This window comes from Diachasmimorpha longicaudata, chromosome 5, assembly GCF_034640455.1.
Source record: "Diachasmimorpha longicaudata isolate KC_UGA_2023 chromosome 5, iyDiaLong2, whole genome shotgun sequence".
Taxonomy (NCBI): domain Eukaryota; kingdom Metazoa; phylum Arthropoda; class Insecta; order Hymenoptera; family Braconidae; genus Diachasmimorpha; species Diachasmimorpha longicaudata.
Genome location: NC_087229.1, coordinates 8865297 through 8888003, shown reverse-complemented (window position 1 = coordinate 8888003; position 22707 = coordinate 8865297). Strand labels below are relative to the sequence as shown.

At 40.9% G+C, this 22707-nt stretch overlaps 3 protein-coding genes across 7 annotated transcripts; 1 reads left to right on the top strand and 2 right to left on the bottom strand.

Annotated features, from left to right (window-relative positions):
- Positions 1-18: 18 nt before the first annotated feature.
- Positions 19-6165, bottom strand: LOC135163092 (uncharacterized). 2 transcript variants are annotated; one of them, XM_064122266.1, is made up of 4 exons: positions 5884-6165; positions 3475-4334; positions 1892-3214; positions 19-824 (listed from the first exon to the last, which is right to left on the bottom strand). In XM_064122266.1, the coding sequence occupies exons 1-4, from the start codon at positions 5893-5895 to the stop codon at positions 701-703; spliced, it is 2319 nt and encodes a 772-aa protein (XP_063978336.1). In that variant the 5' UTR covers positions 5896-6165; the 3' UTR covers positions 19-700. The 2 variants fall into 2 exon arrangements, with proteins under 2 accessions (XP_063978336.1, XP_063978337.1); XM_064122267.1 differs by having other exon boundaries at positions 1892-3172; positions 5884-6159.
- Positions 705-22412, top strand: LOC135163096 (uncharacterized). 4 transcript variants are annotated; one of them, XM_064122279.1, is made up of 6 exons: positions 705-842; positions 18228-18540; positions 19527-19973; positions 20143-20378; positions 20505-21108; positions 21824-22412. In XM_064122279.1, exons 3-6 carry the CDS (start codon positions 19527-19529, stop codon positions 22172-22174), a joined length of 1638 nt encoding a protein of 545 aa, XP_063978349.1. In that variant the 5' UTR covers positions 705-842; positions 18228-18540; the 3' UTR covers positions 22175-22412. The 4 variants fall into 4 exon arrangements, with proteins under 4 accessions (XP_063978349.1, XP_063978350.1, XP_063978352.1 ...); XM_064122280.1 differs by having other exon boundaries at positions 752-885; XM_064122282.1 differs by having other exon boundaries at positions 808-945; positions 18228-18421.
- On the bottom strand, positions 10402-16370 carry LOC135163097 (uncharacterized). Its single transcript, XM_064122283.1, has 5 exons — positions 13111-16370; positions 12881-12985; positions 12365-12532; positions 12205-12280; positions 10402-10916 (listed from the first exon to the last, which is right to left on the bottom strand). Exons 1-5 carry the CDS (start codon positions 14184-14186, stop codon positions 10839-10841), a joined length of 1503 nt encoding a protein of 500 aa, XP_063978353.1. The 5' UTR covers positions 14187-16370; the 3' UTR covers positions 10402-10838.
- Positions 22413-22707: the final 295 nt, after the last annotated feature.

Below are 22707 nucleotides of genomic sequence, written 5' to 3'. Positions count from 1 at the left end.
AAGAATAATAACTCGATCGTTAAAAAAAATTATTTTATTTCATATGCAACTAGCCTGTTAACACTCATACACGTGAATGAATACAGATAATTAAAATTATTTAAATTAAATTCTTAGATATCTACGTAAATCGAAGGTTGAAATAAATACATGTGTACCAGGCATTCTCACAATGATTAAATAATAAAATATATCGTATGTTTAATCATAAAAGCAACATGTGCACATTGTTTTTGCAGTCCTGCGTCATTACGCTAAATTCAGGTTTGCGAGGGATTTCCATCACGCACGAAGAGATATCACGGAAAAATCTAGCGAATTTGATAAAGAAATTTATTAAACTTTCTGTCGTAGTGTTTGATCGAGTCTAGTGAATAATTATGCTATTGTCAGACATGTGTTCATCTGTTTTTCTTCTAATTATTAATTTAAAAATAAAACAAGAAGGAATGGAAAAATACGCTGCGGAATTTCGCAATCGAACGGATCGACAACTGCTAGAAAGTTCAATAGAAATCCAATAGAATCGAGTAACGAATTCACTAAATTTTTCACTGCTGTTTTTTCACATCTCCGTACCCTGTGGAAATTTGTCCCTGATGTTGAAACATTTAATGTCCCCACAATAAAAATAATTGAACATTTTTTCGCTGTTCCAGTGGCTAACCACTCGTGATACTAATCTGGAGATGCTTCTAGTCTAGATGAAGACGTCGGTGGAACGTGTCTGTGGACACTGGAATCTCGAACAGTCGTGTCTTCTGACGGCCTCCATGACCTCGTGGAAGTGACTCGACACCTGAACAGCTGCTTCGGGCTGAATCCTATGGACAACACAAAAGGTGAACAAGTGGACGTGGAGCGAAATTGCGGCGTTAGAAAGCGGTGAGAGAGTCGAGACGTTTGAGTATGAAAATGGAACAATTAGGGTATATTACGAGGCAGGTAATTACTCTCAATGCAAATAGTTGCGTAACTAATGACCGAGAGCAGCAGGTTCTTGGACGATTATGATATGTGAATTACGCACAGTTGGAAACTGTTTCATGAATATCATACGGAAATGTTATTGCAAATAGTCCGAGTCCTTGTAATACAATTTTTGAAAAACAATTTTTCAACTCTCGGTTCGAACTATCCAATTTGAGGGCCAGATTTTCCCTGTCAAGGGCTATCGTAAATTGTCCTGGTTGTCCTTCTACTCGAAATCACACTCAACAACGTCCTAAGACCTCACAAAACATGAAAGACCATAAACTCGCGCGCTCAGTGAGGAAAAAAAAATTGTTCACCGGTTGTTGAGTCTTAACGCGCCGTTTTTCCAACTTTCTTACCACACGGAAACCCCATTACCTGACATAACTCCGAAAATCTCCATTACCCATTACCCAATCAACAAATTCACCGAAACCATAAAAGACCACCAGCAGTGAAAGGTCTAATACTTGAATAATTTTTGTTTTCCACTCCTCAATCATTTATACACACACGCACGGTGAAACTGTGTTAAGAGGTAAAAGTTGAATCAGTCAGTGGGACGTGCGGTGTGTGCGGGCGAAAGCAGGAGAAGAAAGTTATCCGCGTGTGGTACAGTTGCGCCCAGTCAGACCCATAACCCACACTATCGATGGAAAAAAAAAAAATCTCACATACATTCGGCCACTGACATTCATTCAGACGATTGGAAATAATCAATGCTGTACTGTTTACGCGAGACACGAGTCAAGCGTTTCTCCCAGACATATTTTTTTTTCTCTTATCGATGGGTTAGAGGTTGTCGAGGCCATTAGTAACAGCCACATCATTCGTTAGTCATTAGTCATCATCAGTACCAGATATTGACTATTCATTTTTCATTCGAAGAGTGAGGTTTCACTAGTGGAAGACTTACAGGCGAAGAAGCGATTCCATCTTCTTCTCCATGACCATTGAGGCGTCGCCGCCATGTTGGATCATGGCATCGCAGAATATTCTCTTGGCGCAGGGGGTGTGCGTCCACTCCCCACTGATGTGCTTATCAGATGTCTCGGAGTTCTGGAGATCCTGGAGGGCATTCTCCAATTCCCTGTCATTCAGGCTCCGTCGACTTCTGGGGGCGTCAGTCAGATCGTTGTAACGAAGACGGTTGTCCTCGAGCAGGAGGATAACATCGTTCTTGTTGGACGGTATGTCAATCTCCACTATATCCACCAGATTGTCCGCCCCGGTTCTCCTCAACCTTCTGGTTCTGGTATCGTCTTCCTCACTGGGAAGGCTGAAGAGAGTACCATCGTCCAGACTCCTCCTTCGTCTTTCGTTTCTAGGATTGTGGCCTTCCTCGGGGGCGAGTGGAGCCCCTCGACGAGATTCCAGTCCGTCAGACACTCCCTGAAGGGCCCGCTGGTTCTCCAATTCCTCGCTGTCTTCATCATTCTCGCTGGATCGTTTCATCACATCAACATCCAAAAATCTTCCGACGGCGACTGCACCGATTCCCAGAGCAGCGCCAGATGCTACCAGACCCAGAGCTGGGATCAGAATAGATGAGCCCGCGGGGACCGTTCCCACTTTGTCCTGAGCGGACTGGCCCCGAGAGAGGCCCAGATTCTGGGAGATCTTCTGAGTCGCCTCCACAAGCGGATCGAAGACTGGCTTCGTAAACTGCGAAACCTTTTCAACCCCCGTTGAGAACTGGGTCTTCAGGTTCTCAGATATCTTCACCCAAAATGGCGGCTCCGAGGGCCGCTTCAGACCGTAAAATTGCTGATTAGGGTAGTAGTTCTTCGCGCTGTACGAGTCGATAACATTTTTGTCATTCAGCACGTACTTCTTCTTGTGCCTCTGCTCTGTGAAGGAGTTCTGGTTCTCCGGAAAGTTGTCCGGGCGTTTCTTCTCGATCTTCAAGATCTTTGCCGGCTGCACACCCAACTCTGGGTGGGCGTATTGGAGAACTGGGGCACGGGGTCCGGGTTTTAGGGGAAGCGGAGCGATCTTCTGGCTCTCTGGTGTGTACATCTGGGAGTTTGGATAAACCTGTGTCGATTCTGGATGGAGCATTCGCTTCTGAATGTTGGAGCGATAGTGCTCATTACCGTTTTCGTAAATGTCGGCATTTAATACCACATTTCGATGACGTGGGGGATCCCACTCGTAGTAGACGTTGCGTGGCTCCTCGTCGAAGTTTCGGCCGTACCTGCGAAGCCAGAGTTCCGGGGTTAACGCCTGTTGGTGGGTGCTGTGTTTGAAATAACGGTTTACGTCTGTCTGTCTGTCTTTGTAATTTGTTCGATTATTTACACTATTTATTGTATTTCTCTTCATTGAATTGCTGGTTGAGAATATTTGTCATTAGGAAAATTCGATGATGAAGAGGCTGACGAACACAATATGGGGAGCATTGCATTACACTGTTTTTAGTATGACATTCTTCGAGTTTGTTTCTCGATGTTTATTTCAATGAAGAGAAATTGTGTTTATGTAAAAGTACAAACCCACCTTCTATTAACATCCTGGAAGAATCTCTCGAATCTCCGTTTCTCGGAGCCGGTCTCGGAGGTTGCCTCGGCTTCCGGTGTCGTTGCGTCCGAAACTAATTTATTGTTGATGACTCGTGCATTTCTCCACGTCTGGATTTTATCAATTGGCTCATCTGGCACTCGTTTTCCGTGAATCACAGGTGTCCCATCGGCATCGATAGACATTGGCGTTCTTTTCGGAAAGCTTTTGACGTTGATCTCCGAGCGAACGGTGACCTCTGGGGGAACGTTCTTCCCGTCGCGATTTTTCGAGAGATTAGCACCGATGTTGGTTCTGGTAGGGGGACGCGGATGCGGGAGGACTGTGTAGGTCCTTCGGTCCTTCGACTCCAGAGTCCTGTCGCTTCGTTGATGAAAATTTCGAGCGAAGAGCAGACCGTAATTCGTCCGCTCCTCAGTGGTTGCTCTGGTGGAGTCTGAGGGAAGGGGCTTCCAGCTGAGGTAGGACTCTGTCGTCGGCTCGAGAGTGTTGGAGGGAGTGCTGTCCCCCAGGGGTGTCCACCTATCGTCATCGTCTTCCGGTGAGGTAGAGGGTGTCTGGGTATTCAGTCTGAAGAACGTCGGCTCGTTCCTGTTGATTTCCTCCGGTTTTCGCTCCTCTACTGACTGTGTGACGCTGTCTGGGTGATCGAGACTGTCTGATTTTTCTCGACGTTTTACGATCAGCGTCGCGATGTTTCCCTCACTCGTTCGGACCTTCAGCTCCTGGGTCTCACCGGGGAGACTTCTACCCACCTTCAGCATCGTTCTGGCGTAGCTGGGCTTCGGCACCTCCGCCCGGATCACCAGGCACGTGGCCAGTATCGCCAACAACATCATCTGGAATAAAATACGGCTCAAGGTGAAGTTCCTTCGGACTTTCCTTTCCGGTCGAGTTTCTATGATAATTAGTCGGTTATACGTGAATGGCTTCGGGTATTTGCATACTTTCGATTGAATGCATATGCATGAAAAGACCGATACATTTTGTACGTGTCTTTAATGATCAATTGGCTCGTTTGTGTCTAGTGGAGATTTCTTAATTTTTGGAAATTCTCGGATTCTAGATTTATTCAGTGTCAACATTTTTAAATGTTATCCATTGGCTAATGACTCATATTTAGATCCTCTTAAAAGTCACCCTTTCCCTCTTAATTGAATATTGAAAGAGTGATGACTAAAAATGAAGTCTTGGCGTTTTATGCGTCTACCCACCCTATTTGAATTTCATATTAGAACCATTATCACAATAAAATCGTCTGAAAATATATTTGTTGATGTATAATTGGGACATCAGATAAAAATCGACAGGTGACTGACAGACGCGCTTAAATGATATGCATTTCCACGCTGATACGCTTGTCTGTCAGTGAGGTGTCGAAATATATATCAGCGAGCCAAGTAAACGTTAAGAAAGTCAGATCACCCGTCACAAGTCGAAAGTCAAAGGAGTCGTTTGTTAAAAGTCACAAATCCCGAAGAAATTCAAAGCACCTAAGCGTTGAATAAAAAGGAAATATTGTTAGATTTTTCGTGCTTTCGACTCGTCTGCATCACCAGCTCAACTTAAATTTCACGGTGTGAAGAGAGCGACACGATTGATGTTCTCGAAATAGTCCGCGCCACAGGAATTTTCTCATTTATGATTATATTCATTCAATTACAATGTGCAATGAGGAAGAAATACGACGGACATAAAAATATGAATGAAGTATGAAATAGCAGAATCATACAACTGATGATCACGGAGAAATTTAATGGCCCCCTTGGCTATTCACCCAGTGTATTTTATTTTTTTTTTTTTTCAACGTCTGAATGATAATTTTTTCCTGCGTTATTTATGAACATTTTCGCTCATCGCCCCCCTTTTCCATCACTATTAGAAAATAATGTCGTGAATTGTACAGCTGGTCGGTTTACTTTCTACCATTGGTAGCATCCCCAATGGACATTAACTACCAACCAAGTGATCTTATTTTGTACATAAAAAAGAAAATCATTGGAATTCACAGCGCAAACGGTCATTCCCGCCACTTTCATCATTCGCTCCAATTAATCAAGTGGATGTTATTGAAACAACATCTGTGCTTTTAGATTTATTTTTTACGTCGTGGGAAAACCTGAAGTGAAGTTAAAAATCAGGACGAACTGTTGGCATTATAATTTTATATACTTTTGACGGAATGGAAGGAGAGTAATAAACAAATAAACCTGTACCGCATCGTTATAGCATAATCACGCACATTTACACACTATTTCCGCTCTACATAATTTTCGCGATAGTGATGTGTAATTGGGAAGCTATTAACATCAATCTGGGCTCTTCCGCTCAGGTTTCACAAAATTATACGATATTTTCACAAATAGTCGTTACTCTTCATGTCATTACCTTCAACGTCATTTTTTTTATTCAATTTTCCTCTCGTTTGTTTATCGACGATATTATTTATTTATTATTTCGTGTTGCTGAGCCGACCCCTGTCGATCATGGCACGTATTTAGATATTGTTTTAATGAGACACTTGAACTCGTCTAGTTTGATTTTGATTTACAAAAAAAAAATGAAGAAAATTCGTTGAATGCTTGATTGGGGCACCTGTTGACTCCCGGACAATTCTCGTACGACTGACGGGTGCCGGGTACTGCCGGTGACTCCTCATGTCGCACACACACTAACGAGTGGATTTCTCAGTGACCCACTTCGATGTCTTGCGGAGCCCTCCCAACGCGCAAGAGTTGTCTCTCGTTGAATTGTACTACACCGATATGACCCGGGATATTTAACAATAAGGATAATAGCATCGGGGATGAATTTGTTGGATGGACATTTTTATTATTGTGTAATATATGGAGGGGAACAATGACAGAACCGTTATACTTGCTGTACTTATTTTCCAGGACAATGTTGTGTCATTCAGCGGCTTATGTCAAGCATCGTCTAGTTGTTTCACGGTCATTGGAGGCCATTGTGTGATGTTTTCGGATGCATTGTCGGCAGGTTTTGTGCACGAGGTGAAAAGAATTCGGTGGAGGGGCTGGGTGAGGAAACGATGGGTGAATGTCCTGGAGCTCACGTGGTGCCGGAGTGTCTGCTTCGGCTGTTACGGGGAGGCTTTTTTTTTCCTGGGCACAGGTGCTTTTTTTCATACAATATTTTCGGATAAATTGTGAACGAATTTCGCCAGATATTTAATAATGCGGAGGAATTTTTCTTCGATAATCGATTTAAATTCCTGGGGGAGAGATGAATGCCATTGAAGAGGGAACAATCATATGGCCTCGTCAATTCGACTTACGAATGGCGTAAAAAATTGTCAACCGTCGAATTCCTGAAGTGAATGATCTACTCCAGGTGCTGCTATTTAGACGATAATGAATTCATGGGAATGGACCGATCGGTTGCAGAATTTATGGGAAAATTGTTGCACTTCGAGGGAAAGAAGACGAAAATTCCCAGAACGCGATTATTGCGGAAGGAAGTGATGATGAATTTAATTCGAAAATTGCCAGACCCCAAGAGTTCAATGCCAACGATTTCTCTGATCTGATTAATGGGAAAGTTCAGACTCTGGTTAATTTGATAATTCACGTGCGAGCATAGTCACTTCCACCACTGCTGTCTTGTCCCCCGGAAACCCTCAGATCTAGACAATCAAATCGCAGAGAGTTGTGTCAATTTTTTTTGATGACGTTTTGCATGGGCTGTAGCAAGTTCACTTGTCATGGCCGTGGCGCGTGCGAGACACACCTGTTTGGCTGACGAAGGGGTTCAGAGACCTTAAAGTGAAAGTTTGGGATTTTCGTACCGATGCGCCTTGTGATGTTGGTGACCCGATGATTGCCGGCGATATGGGAAAGACACTCCAACACGCGATATTCGGTATTAGCCCCGGGCCCTATTGTCAGACGATTTTTTTTTGTCAAGAAAAATATGATAATGGGGATAGTTATGAATGTGTTATACCTTTTGGTGAATGAAGGTAAAAAGAAAGCATGGGAAAAAGTGAGAGCGTTGGCCGGACCGTTACGTCGATGCAAATATTCGATAGCTGCGGAAATCTGTGTGAAGTTGTTATTGGAATTCGAATTTGACTGCAGATTTTTCGAGGGAGTAATATCGTCTGTGGCAGTATAAACCTCAGCGGGCTGTACGTAAACAATATTTCTATCTGTTTTTATTTTAATGGAATGTCCATCGATGCTTAAAATCCCACGGCACTTTGCCGATTTTTTCATCTCATTTTTTAATCTCCCGTATCACCGAGCAGAAGAAGAGAATGGGAAATGCCCCGGGCAGCGAATAAAAAAATGTAGAGAGCGTTTTCATTTCGACGAAAGAAAACGCGATCATCATTAACAGATCGTTGAGCGAATCAGATCAGTGGGTGAATGCTGTGGTTATTTTTATTGTTTCTGGAATTGTAAATAATTGTCTTTGTCACGGTGTTACAGTCATTTCTCTGGTATCATTAGTTCCCTCGTTAGGAAAATTACTCTCAATCCGATGAAACTAAAAATAGAGAATGAAACCGAATGATTATTGAGGAAAGGTACACGTGCGCTCAAAGAAGTCAGTTATTGTGTTGGAGAAATTTGATATCTCGCATAAAATTTCAAATGATTAAATTTTAAATGGGAATTTTTTCAAGTTTTAATTTGTCATATTTTTATTAAAAATAACTAGGCCATTTTCGGGGGGTACATTCAGTATAATCGCCGTTGCCAAATAATACCTGAGCCGAAAGTCACTCGTATTGCTCACCAGGAAGTCTCGAAATAATCATCTGCCTTTGTAGTCCTCAGAGATTAGTTCTATCTCGAACATAAACGATTGGGAGCAAAACATTGGAGGGTTAGTGCGCGACATTTACAATACGAGTGCGAAGCGGTAAAATGAGATAAGTTGACCTCACTCCAAGGTTCGACGATAAGATTCGAGTGGCTCCGAGTCACCCAGGGAGACCCAAGTCTCGTGAAGACATTTTTTTTTTATGGAGAAGTGAGAGCCAGTCACATCATTTTTCAAATCATTCCAATGATTTTTTAATTCATTGGAATGGATGGAATTACCAAAATGTCACATAATAGATGGGTGAAAGGTCACAGAAGGTAGAAGTGGAATCTGAATGTCTGACACATCGAGGACATTTTTCACTTCTCCTTTAGTATTTTATCAGTCGGACTATCAATATTTTCATTGGAATTTTCGTCATGCGTTTAAAATAACGCGGAATTAATTCTCAGAAAAATATATTCTCTCTACTCTCAAAGATCGCCGCCTAATGCGAAAATAAATACATTAATTTTTTGTAATGAAAACCTTCGGCTCCTGATATTGCCGGAAGACATTGAATTCGGGGTCGAAGGATGGGATCCTCTGTTTTCTCTCCAGGAATTCATGTCGAGGAATTTCTACGGCGAATATCTGGAGAATACGAATCTATCAATTGACCCTGTAATTTCTTAACAACATATAATATCATTAAAAATAAATTTAAAAATTTTCAAATTTTTTTTTTTGTAAACACCACGAAAACAAATATTTTTCAACTACATTCCTCCGGAGGTGTTAGTTGATTCCACACCATTGGACTTATTTGTCTTTATTAGTACATAATTGTCACGGTCGAATAACATATTTTGTACCGATCTATTTCAATATTTAAGTGGCCCAGGAGGTGTGCTCCAATGAGAAGGGCCCCATCAACTTCTGTTTGCTGTGGAAACAAATTAATCATCAAGTTACACCTGCACTCACGGAATCACAGTAGCAAGATATGCGAGATTTCCCAATGGGCCTTCTAGTGCTCACGGACGTAATGAGTGTTGCGTCATTATTTGGTATCTGTTCACGTACGGGATAATTTCAGTAGAAAATCGAGTAAATTTGCGCGGAAATTCTTCTGAATTTTCACTGCAAAGGGTTGGGCGGATTCGAACAAAAAAAACCATAAAGGAAAAATTGCAAAACCATATGTTACAATTGAATTCCTCTGTGAAACGTCTTACCAGAAAAAGTTGAGTCGAAGTATCCGGAAAAACTATATCTCCACCACCTGAACAAGTATTTGTCCGGTAATTTGTTCCCTGAAATGTTGGCTGCGAACACTCGATCGGAAAAATTGGGTGAGCGCTTGATGTGTCAAGGAAATCGCGCGCGACTTCTTGGGAGTTGAACAATAGCGTGACAAAAGGTGTTTATGTCCTTGGGTAACCATTAGAGACGTGTGTGGGATGGTGAGGACATTCTACCCATTGAATGGTGATTTTTCCTATGCATAATGTCAGGGGATATGGTGATGGCAGAATTTCTTCGCGAGTGGTTGATATTTTTGCTCATTTTTAATGGATGAGACGTGATTTATTTAGTATTATTCCCATCACCATTACCTCAAGCGCTATTTTTCATTAAAATTCAAACCTATGAATAATTGTTCGGAATAATTAATTCCTTCTCATCGATCTGCAAATATTTTTTTTTCAAATTTCAAAGTGAAATTGTCTTTATCACTAGTGCGGTGGTAAAATAATAAAAATTTTCAATTTAACTGCCCATATGTACGGTTTATTTTTAGTATTTATACTGTTCATCTTTATGCAGGAAATTAACAGTAGTTCGTTTCCGTGAATTGAACTTTCCTCGGTTCGACACTTCATAACTGCACTGTTAATGATGTGCTGATTTTTAATGCGGTTACCTCCAATCGTATGCGAGGTGAAGTTCGTCAGCATTGAAGCCGAATATTTATGAAGCTACATGCGAGATTCTTCCTGGAGTTGTCTCAGTTGACCACTTTCGCACTTTGCAACGGAATATTGCGTGGAGTTTCTAATTTATTGGGACATTCGGGGAATTCGAGGTGTTGCAAATATTTGCAGATGATCATTTAGTTGATGAGCGGAATTTTCAAATCTTATTTTTACCTGAATAAAAAATGCTAAATATTTATTAATTTATTATTTTGTATTACTTCTACGTTTATTGTTTTATTACTCAAGCATTATCATAATTGAAGACAATTAATAGAAAGAATTTCATTTGAATTCTCCCAAAAACTCTCTTTTGAAGTATTTAAGAATACCAGGAGATTAAAGACTATTTACTTTTCACTGGTTGTTTTAAGACTTTCGTTTAATTATCTTCGCAGGCCCAGGAATTTCGTCTCTTTCCACTTTTAGACCCCAAAAATCACTGATCAATTAACAAAATTCCTGCGATTCCAACAAGAAATGGACGAGCATCACTGGTTCATCTCCAAATTATTTTCTCCATGATAAATAAATCGTCCTAATAACCACATCCAAAGTGATTAATAACAGATCACCCAATGTAATTCCCATGAATCACTCTCTACGCAAAGCCACAACTCTCCAAAAAGCCGATACCAAATAAAAACACCATTGAGACTCGAGTGAAAACACCTGAAAGATGAAAACTCGTTAGGAATTTAGCTTGCACTCGACTAATCGCATTGGACCGGTTAGTGGTTAAGTGATAACTCCAATTCTTTTTCATTCCCCTTAAATCCTTTTTTCACTTATCTCCAAAGTGGGACTTTGCAACGCTTTCCAACTCGTTGCTTGTTGTGTTTCAGTTATCACCAAGATATACGACCAAAATACATAATTTCTTCCCCTGTACTCCCATCCCCCCTCCCCCATCCTACGACTCCTTAGGGGTTTAAGAAATTTATCCTTCTCATCTCCCAATTTGTGTCATTCATTATCACATCATAAAATAATTATTTTTTTGTAAACATTCTCATATAGACAATTAATTACTGTCAACTATTTTGAAAAATATTTCTCTTTTATTCGCAATAAAGAAATTGTTCACCGGACTCTCAAGAAAATGCACAGTTTTTTCATCTGAACGCATCTCATTTTGCATTTTGTCTTAGTTAATGAGATGATTCTGCAATTATTAATTAATATCGAGGATAGGAAGAGGGCAGTGGCTTCCGGTGTCTCACATCTCGATGGGAGGTCATATTGAAGATGGTATAATCGTGTGGCATTCGGCTAGTGAGAACGAAATTCTCAAGCCACCACTGGCACACAAGTCTGACCCACTTGGGACTACTTTCACTGGTATGTACCGCCGCGACGCTGTACGAATAAGGTGAAAAAGAGAGAGATGGAGAGTGATCAGTGGTTTGTGAGAGAGAGGGAGAGAGATGTCAAATGAAAATGAGTAAAATGAGTGGAAGAAATGTGTGATGCAAAAGGGCCCCAGATCTAGTCGACTTGTGGTTTCCCTTTTTTTTCCCTGTTTCACTTTTTAGTTTCATTCCCACAGATGATACTTTCTCACGATGTTTGTGATTGAGTGATTTTTATTTCTCGGGAAGGAGTGAGGATTAGAAATGTCGTTCAAGATTCGGGTAAATTCTGTATCTTGATGAGTTGCTGTTGCGTTTCTTTAACCCTAAAAGGACATGATTCATGTTTTTGTGATGATTCTGAGAAAAAAAAATTAGTTCCACCAAAAAATGATGTGTTATACAGATCAGTATTAAATGTGATAAAACAAATTGACCTGAATAGGAAAAAAATGTTGCTGATTTTGGAATTTTTTTGGCAAAAAAAAATTGTGATTGTCTTTTAGAAAATTTACTGGGCTGAGGTTTTAAATGAAAATCGGACCGAGTCTAGGGGTTCTGGTAGTATTTATTTATTTTTAATCATTTGGCGTATTTCAGCAACTCACAAAATTGCAGTCTTTCTTCCTGACAGCGGTGAATATCTCCGAGAGACCATTTCGGCGGGCCTCTTCATCTGTTGACCTTGAAAGAAGATGACTTATCAGATTTGATCGATGGAGGTTTTCTCATCTTGTTTTACAACGATTGAATGAATAATATTCTCACTTGATGGCGAAATTCCACAGAATGCTGGGAATGAGCTCAGCATCGGCGTCGCCTCCACTGAGAATAATTTCGCAAAGCGATCTGTCCTCACAAGCGTCGTCCGCGTCTCGTTTGTGCTCCAATGGCAGGTCAATGCCTCTCCACTTTGACAGCACTATACTAGGCTGCCTAAAGAGTATTGAAAGAGCGGATGAAATGTGTAATAAATCCTCCAATTATCTCATTTTATTTGTTCACTAAAAATTATCAAAAAAAAATCGCAGCCAGGTGATGATGACATGAGAATGCCTGGCCGATCACGTCATAACATTAAGTAGCGACCATGATCTATTTCGTTGAAACAGACTAGTCATATGTGAGCAGAGGAAAAAATAAATCTGAATGATTTGTACTTTTTCTAAACATTTTTTTATGTACTAAAAAACATCTGAATAAAATCAGAATTTGTCTGGGTTCCCGAAGAGAAGGTCCAGTGATCAATGATGAGTACGATAATTCTATGAAACCCACACTCACGTGGTATTGTTGTCAATCCTGACATTGGGCCTGAGTGCTGCCAGGAGCAATCCAAAGGGCAAAAAAGCTCCGAGCAGATGTATCAACTTCTTCCAAGGAGAAACTCTGAAAAACCGCAATTAACCGCAAAAACTTCAGCATCACTGTGATATATGCCATCGTCATAAAAAATAAAAATGACATAAAAATTCAGGTGGTGTCATGAAATAATCCTCACCCATTGCGCTTACCGTATGCGCTGAGTTGGGAAAGCGTGTCCTTGTTCGATGTAATGGATTGGAATGTCATCGTTTTGCTGATAATACTTGTACGGAGACTTTCGAGTTTTCATGAGTTGTGTTTCACGGTGGGATGACAGGTACAGGAGTGTTTCCGGCTTTGTGAGGGTCACTTCCGGCCGATGAATAGGAGGTAGCTGACTGCTGTAATGATAGTAATTGCTGGTCGGTGTGAGATGTTGATAGTGAATGGGTTCAAATTCGATTTTTGTCGGTTGCTGATGGAGATGATGTTGAGGCTCGACTGTCTCGAGATGTTGATGTGGTTGATGATGGTGATGATGCAGCTCGAGGGTCGGGAGATGCTGATGCTGATGAAGGGGCTGATGTTCCTCGTGATGATGGGGGTCAAGAGTCTGGAGGTGCTGGGGAGATTGAATTGCCTGGAGATGATGAACGGGTTCGTGGGGTTGAACTTCAACATTGACGTAATGATTTGGCATCTCGGATGTGTAGTACACCGGCTTTGCAGGCATCTCTACAGTGAGATATCCCTCGGCGTAAGCTGGGGAATGATAATCCTCTTGCCGGTGATCGGTATGGTAGTGATGGTGATCGATGTGCGGTCTGTAGATCCCTCTCGTGTCGCCATCCAGGCCGATAGATCCCTCGAATCGAACGTGCTGGATGTTGTTGAAGGGAATTATCGTCGATATTCGCGGCTCGGAACTGATTTCCTTTATTTCTCCGAGGTAGACACTCGGATTGAAGGCCTCACCTGATGCTCTCAGCGATTGGTCCGGGGGCTTCTCCGAGATTGATGATGATGGCAGTATTGTTGATGGTAACAGTAATGATGATGGTGATGATGATGATGGTGATGGTGATGGTGGTGATGACGATAATGTTGAAGGCGATGTTGATACAGATGATAATGATGATAAGGATGAGGATGACGTTGACGGCTCGTCGAACTCCCTCACGTCCTCGCTCACCGGAGGATTGTGATCCTCAGTGGGCGATTCAGTGATAACTCCGGCGGTTATCACAATGAGGCACACGAATATTCCTACCCTTATCTTCGTCATCGCTTAATTCGAGATTTAATTGATACAAATGGGGAGACGTCCGACGTCTTTCCACCGTTGGCTTAATCCGTGAACTAAACCGTGGCCGTTGGTGTTCCCCATTCTTATCACTTCTAGAGTGGTGTCTCTCGAATTTTTAAAAAGCGTGAAAATCTAATGCAACTCGGACAATTTGGCTTAATCGTCGTTCACTCCAATTGTCCAGGTGGCATTAATCGTCAGATGCGCAAGATATTTTGTTCCGTCAGCTTGCTGTTTTCATTCTCTTTCTTTTTGTTGCGAAACATTTTATTAAGTGCGTCTGTTGTTTTCTCTTCACATTCTGATTTTTTGAAGAAACTGGGTGGAACCAACAATTCAAATTTTTTTAATTCGTCTTCCGTCTCCCGCACAGAAAGAAATTTTGGATTCACATTAGACGAAATTTCTTTTCGATCACTTTATTAGGGAATAAACTGAACCAAAAAATGAATTTTCTATTTTATAGGGTTTTTAATGGTGCGTAAAAATCGTCATCATCGGGAAATTACAATTGTCGAATTATATTTGCGCAGAAAAAATTTTAGGGAGAAACCTCGTGAATTGAATAGACAAGAAAATTTTATTCGAAAATGTGGCTGTGGAAAAGATATTGTTACTAGTGCGTAAAGCAGTAATTTTCTTTCAACGATTAGACTCATTCATCGGGACACGATCTAAGAATAGCCCATTATAACACCTCAGGGAAAACACTTCCACGTGTTAGCGAAAGACAGAAAAAAATCGTCTAAATGCTTGTGTCCCACACTTAACTATGAATTGCAAAAAACTATTCCTTTGTTTACATTCCTGTCTCCTCACCAACGCTTCAGTAAGCAGGCCATAATAGTCATCCAAGAAAACTAAAACAAACCAGCGAAAGGAGTGAAATCATGAAAAATCCTGGAAACCACTTTCGGCACGCACTTCAAAACCACCTAACTTGACCCCACCCCTCGGCACTGATTAATTCACAGAAACGTCTTATCAGTCTTTTTAAAAATCGTCACTCGTGCACTTCCGGAAAATTCTTTTTTTGCCACCTGTCGCAGGATTTAATTCTTGTTGATCTATCGCACATCGGTTAGTGGAACAAAGTACGTGGGTTCCCCCCTGCCTCAGCACTCCCACATTCTATCGCTCAAGTCGATCATTACAAAACTAGTGCAAACAAAGAAATAGGATCGATTGCAGTGGATCACGGCCCTCTCACTCGGATTCTTCATTTTTTTTTCACCTCTCTTGGCCAAGAAATTGTACCGATTGTTTGTAATTTCCAGGAGAGAAGTACCACTTCCCTCGCGATCGGGAAAGAAAAATGGAATCGATTTCAAGAACTGCAAAAATTATTGGCTGAAAAAAGGGGAGGAAGTTTCAGTTTATGACGCACAATTCGATATTTATGGCTTATCGAGATACAGGGCATTCGAAAAATCACAGCGAAATAGTCTAGATCTAAATCCGGTCAAGTTTTTTTCTCGGAGAACAAATAATACTGAAGTATTATAAAGATAACTGAAATATTCAAGATGAAAATCTTGAATAAATTCTAAACGGAAGTTGTTATCTATAAAAACATTCTGCCTGAGATCCTGTTCAATTGGTAATCCACCATTATGGGAAACCGTTAATTAAAAAGAAGAGAAGATTGATTGGGATAATTTTGCACACAACTTTTTATTCAAGCATCAATTATTTACATATAAATAATTGAACTCTTAACGGCTATCTATTGGGTTATATTCAGCCCTATTATTTATTAATCGTTGGCGAGTTTCGTCTGGAATAAATAAATTATTGCCCAAGTGCAATATCGCTCGATCGCCAGACAATCAGCAGCTGCGATAATCTTCAGCAATTGATTTTTGGATTAATGTTTTGAATACCCTGTATTTTGTGATCTGGCATGTTTGTAGCTGGCCTACTGTAAGGCCCTAGGTAAGGGGGTCAGAGCCTCATGATTATGGCAAAAACTCATTGAAGATGAAGGAAGGGAACGACGAGTAAATGTGCATCAAACAGGCGCGAATGCTACTTTCATTGTCGGTCAGTCCACTTACTTTGACCACTGGCTCTTTTGTGGGATGATTTCCACCACTGGGTGAAATGTTTTTCCGCCTCACGAATGGCTGATTTTTTCCGTCAGAGAGGGAGCAGTGTTGTGGAGGCAGAAAGACCATCATGAGTGTGAGGAAATAAAGAGATGGAGGCAATCGGATGGAGGATAACAATGAGGGAAAAACTTTCTAGCGAAATTTAGCTGTGTTGACCCGGTTCCACTGCTCCCTTTTCATCTTCATGAGATGAAGGAGAAAAACGATGGGAATAGACGAGTTAGAATTAACGACCCAAATTGAGAATTTTTACGTTAATTATTTTATACTTTGAGAAAGTTCCTGCTTTCTGGGGAAAATGTTTGGTCAAGAGAACTCTTCATTCTTACTTTCGTTGTTCTCAGGACATGTGCGGAAAATTTTAATGAAAGGACGCAATCGATTTAGTGATCATTTTCACCAAATTTTCCAATGTTTTTCAGTTGATTTTCTTGAGAAAAAAATATCAAAATCTCTGGATCGCACCACCAGCGAGTTTCGTGAATGTTGAGGAAATTACTCTCCTCATAATTTCTGGAGACCTATAGCTGGATAAAATAATAATAATTCTCAAGAGTGCGTGAATATCCTGGAAGCTGTAAAAATTATTCGAGTCGAAGTAACGAAATCGTGTTAACAACTCAGAAATCGCCAGTTTCCCTAAAAAAAAATATACCGATAAAACTGGAGAGTGCACTCGACAGAGAAAATGAATTTACACGTGAAAGTCGAACGATTAAACTGCACCGAGTAAAACGAAAAAAAACAGCAAACCTGAGAAGAAAACAACAACGAGAAGATCTCGCGGATGACGAGAGAATACTATACGTGCAAGCACGCGGTGACCTACCTCAACGTGTATCCAACTGCGGTATATCAATTGCAAGTGATCAGAGAATCATTTCCCCTCCCCTTTCCCTGGAATAGAGTCGAGTTTCATTTTTATCCCCCGGTGATAAAACCAGTTTGAGGGCGGGTTTGAATTGTTCATCGGTGAAAGTTCAGGATTATTTGCCGTCATGTGTGCGCTGAAGATAACGAATTCTACTCACACGTTTTATTCGATAGTTCCTTCCAAAGGAAGAAAATAACTAGAGTGTTGTTTTTAAACAATTCCTCATGACGCAATACTGTATAAAATAACTATTTCATATTTATAACCTTCAACATCTAAACATTATTATTGAATATATTTTTTAAAGTTTGGTTTGTCATTTAATTTTTTACGAGTGCATTTGAATGACTTCATTGACATTATTTTATTGAAAAGAAATGAGTAGAACAACTAATTTTGTTGCCGAAGGAATTCCCCATGAATTATTAAATTTTTCTGTGAGATTTTTCGAGGCAGCATCCGGTTGAAAAACCGTGAATTAATTACTCGACATTTTTTTCTGGAGAAATTGAATTTCCCGAGCGAACCCACCAGAACTCAGCGATTCTAGAAAAATTTCTACTCTATTTTTTATGCATAATTCCACAGTCCACCCACCCTGGAATAACAATCATTCACCAACATTTCAATCAGCGATTGAAATAGCATCTCCCCTCAGTCAATTTCCCCCTAGAAAATGTTAATTTCGTTGGAGAGTGGATGGGACCCGGGGAAAGGAGACTAAAAGACACGTTGAGGACTTCAACCGAGGTTTCAGTTGCCTCCAGGACAATTAGACCGTGACGATGAAGAGTTGACGGTTTCTGCGTGTCACTTAAAATGTGGAAAAAAATAATTGCCAAAAAAAAGAATGACAAACATCTTCATCGCATCACTTCAGCATAACCCCATCGCCAAGGAGTCATTACCCCTCGGGAAAAAAAAAATACGACTAATAGCGTTTGTCCCATAAAGCCCCCCGTAATAATTGAAACATCTCGTGAAAAATCGCAACAAATTCTTAACGGATGTTTGTTTTTATTTTTGTTATTTCAGGGACACTGCATCGCAGAGACAAAGGGACGGGTGGAGAGGATGTGAGGGAGAATGGATGAGACAATTCGCTTTGCGCGCGTGAAAGGAGTGAGACGAAAAATGGACCATTCGTTCAAGGAAGTGGGGATCTGGATTAAAAGCAAACGAGGACATAGACCGAGACCCACAGCCATCTCAGACCTTGAACAGTCGAGGTCATCAGTCTAATATTCAATTTTTTTCGTATTTCTACTCGTGATTATTTTTTTTATCCCTGTGGTTGAGCTGATTGATTCATTCATGAAATTAATCACACGTGTGTGAGAACCAAAACGTGAGAATGTTGTGATTTGTGATATTTAGTTGTACATTGGTTAAGAAATTTTGCTGAGCTTTTTTTGAACGCACGAAAAAATATTGACAGAAACACTAGAGAATTCGATTCACAATTCGATTGGATTTCTAGTGAACTATCTATTATTTTATTACGTTAAATAGATTTTTTAAAAGGCCTAGAGACTCGGAATTGACGGAATTGTCTAGCTAATTAGCTACCACTTTCTAGTCAATTTTTTCCTGCGTGTCAATTTCAGGGACCTAACGCTTTCTATTAAAAAAATTCTACTGCAACTTCTTTTTTTTCCATTCGTTTATAATATTATTATTAATCCTAATTACGTCCACTGAGAACATCCATGAGTCAGACCGCAATTGCAGGAGTCCGTTTCTACTTACGAGGCCACCTCGCGAGCGGAAGGAGATACGGATTTTTTGGCCAGACAGTTTAGAGACAAATTTCGCTATCACACACCGCATCCAGACGTAGTAAAAAAAGTGCATTTGTTACATAATTATTTTCGAAATGCCAAGTGAAAAACCTTTGAATATTCAGTCACCACGAAGCTCACTCCATTTTTTTAAATTTTCACGAATGGGAAACTTTCAACGTTTTCATTTCGCCTCTACAAACCTGTCTGGCAAAAAATTCCGTATCTCCTTGCGTCCATGAGGCGCCTCCGTAAGTAGAAACCCGATTTTGAATATTCAAAAGTTCATATGGCGTGCAGCGACTAAAGATAAAAAAAATTCCACCTGTAGTTTTTTTCAAAATTCTCAAACCTTTTATTGAATACTCGACCTCGTATTAAAGGCACCAATAATTAGTAGTAAAACCCGTGGGAAAACGACCGGATTTATCTGTCAACCGCTCCGCCCGTACCTTAAGTTAACTCAGGTTTTCCAGGATGTCCTTTTATTCGAATTCAGGGCGTCCACCACATCATCAATTTCACAATGTATTGGTTTTTGCCATATCTGCAGATGGAGTTGATCAGACTTCCGTTGATTGTACTGTTGGTCCTGGCAGTAGATAAAAGCATCGGTGACACTCGCTACTACGTTAAGCTGCAGTCTGATGACCTGAAAACAGCTCAGCCACAGGTGGAAAGTGGCGAGAAGGATAAGTCGAGGGCGATTTATCGGCTCGAGGATGACGACTCACTCACCAGAGATGGCTTGAAAGTTAATCATGACCAGCGTAACTCGTTCGTCGAGAGTTCCACGTTCGATCCTGATGTGCTTAACAAATTTCTAGATGAGTATGCTAATAAGATCAGGAGCACAACGGAGAAATCATTCTACCACTCGAAGACGACGCGAGTACCTGGTCTGACTCTACTGGAGATAGACACGACGAAGAACACCGAAGCACCTGCGACCACAGAGGAAATTGTCACTGGACATGTGACGTCTTTGGATAATCTAGAGGTGATTTCGGTGGCACCACAGCATAATATATATTATGATAAATTAATAGCAAAACAATAAAACAATTCACGTGGGATTCGGATCATTGATCAGTGAATATTTCGCGAAAATTCAATTAATTTATAATCAAACTGATTACGAAGATTGAGATTATTTGATATTTATTTAGGGCCTGAATGACACTGCGAAGAGGAATAAATTCTACAGCAACGGGAATGATAACAGAGACGGCTGGGTCACCCTCGAGGCTGTTCCCTGGTCGAAGAGTAAAATTTCAAAGTGGCAGGCCAACGCAAATGTCCAGCGACCCTGGCCGGAAGCCAATAAATGGGATAAACCGAGTGCTGGAAAACCCTGGGCCAGTGATTATTCATCTCGACCCCATTACGAGAACAACAAGCCATGGTAAACAGTTGAAACATTTTTTTTTCACATCTTCTCAAAAAATTCTATGGAAAGATTTGCACGAAAAAATCTGGGCCTCTTGACTTTTTATCCCTTTCTTAACCCTCCAAATATTATTCTAAACAGGTACGACAAGCCGAAGCCCCAGTGGCCGGACTATGAGCAGCCGCAGAATCGTCCAAAACCCGTGGCTTCTCGTCCCACCTATCCCCACGATCAGTACGAGATTGTCCCAAGTCAGGCCCAGAAGTGGCCCCCAGAGCGTCCCAACTCCGCTTGGGAGGATTTTCCCTCCCACCACCGGCCCCAGAGTGACATAATAACCGACAATCGGCCCGCCAACTTTCCCATCAGCAACTGGGAAAAGTACGATCAACTGGCAAAGCCCAGCTATTCATTCCACGACAGATTTCCCACGGACCCCGAAGAGTCCGGCAACGACTGGCCCAATTATCCCAACAAATTCGATCACATCAGCGACAAACCCAACTACATGAAACCCACAAGACCATTTTACTCTCAATACAACTACAACAATAGACATCCACCGTCACATCCCTCCACTGGGGATGGACAGTGGATACTCCTCTCGACAAATCGTGGCTATCAGAAGTCACGTCAACGATCTCTCAAGTTTGAGACTGTCGATGATATCAGTCTCAAGCCTAATGGCACGAGAAAAACTGATGAGAGTGATCCTGCTATACCTGTGATGACGTCTAAACGACAGGTTGGTCTGTCCTAACGGACAAAAGATCATGAATAACACGTGGCGATTATCAGTTGGAAAGTTTGGAATAGAATGAGTTCAGGTGCGTGGAAAAATTAAATGGATAACATTACCTTCGATGGGAATTTCTATTGATTTTTTGGTTCAATGATCACTCGATGGCTTTCGTGCTCTTCAATAATGAGGGAGATATTAATTCCTCAATGAATGAAAATATTTGATGAGCTTGAATCAACACGTAAACAATTTTATTTTTCCTCCTGGACAATTTTAACGAGAATTTAAAATGAAATATTTTTTGCAGTGCAAGTCATCAACAGAATCCAATTTTCGTTTCGAATAACTGAAAATATAAAATTGCAGATTGTTAATAAAAAACGCGTTCGAGCTTTGGCAGTTTTTCCTAGAATCAGTGAAACTCTAGTGATATTCTCAACTGAGTTGAACAAAAAACAATAAAATTCCCGATCGAAATCCATTCGATAAACTTGGAATCCTCACTAGGACTCATCTAGCTTCAACTTCGATACTGATGCTCTAAGCACCTCTATCAACCCTCCTCCCCGCTTACCTCTCTCAGCTGACCCCTTTCCTGATGAAAACAAATGCTTGACCAAATGGTCCAATGGATTGCCTGTTCACGAGTTGTCATGCACGATCACCGGGGCCTGCCAATCAATTGAAATATCTAATTAATGATCGATGAAAAATTCAGGTACGTCTGACAGTTTTACCGTCGTTGAATGGAACAAATACAACGACATCACACGGTGGACTTCTAGAGGTTGAGAAGACATTTAAAACAGTGGATCAGAGCCAGAGAGAGTATGAGGCGGGCAAAGTGTCCCAGAAAGTTGCTAAGAAGAGGCCTCTCAGGACCTCGGTGGTGGGGAGGCCGATGAATTCAGCGGTTCTTGCTGCTGTTGGCGCTGGAATGCTCCCTGCCACCATGGCCATGATGATACCCATGATGCTGGGGAGGAAGAGACGATCAGCGGAGTTCAGAGCCCCTGAAAATTACCGCCAGATCACCCAGTGGAAACAGAATTTCTCGATCAGCCAGTAGTTAATTTATTCACGTAGTTAATTGACATTTTTTATTTATTGTAGATCATCTAGACCTGATCATTCGTTTGGAGATCAGGTGATGCGAGACTAGAATTCATGGGTTTCACGTTGATTTTTGCCATAGTTTTTTTTTGTTCAGAACTGGCAATTGATGAGAATTGTTTCGTGTAGAAATATTTATTCTGAATGTTCAATATTTATTTACAAGTAATAAAGTGTTTACACTATAACGTTAATTTATACGATAATTTACAATAAATTATTTTACTCTCGGAGGATTAGTCACGTCGCAGGAGTGCGGTGAAATTTTTTTCGCTTCAAATGTAAAGAGAGCTTTTGTTATACGTAAATAATTTGTCTTCTCTTTCCAAATCTCGAGAGAAGGTCTTGAGATTCCGAAAAATGTGAGAGTACAGTGCTTCATAGTGAAGATAGGATCACTATGCAACAGAGCATTCAATTTCCCTCGAAAATAAACTGAATAAACAATACAACCAACCCTTTAATGTTTAAGGTAATGTGAAAGCTCCA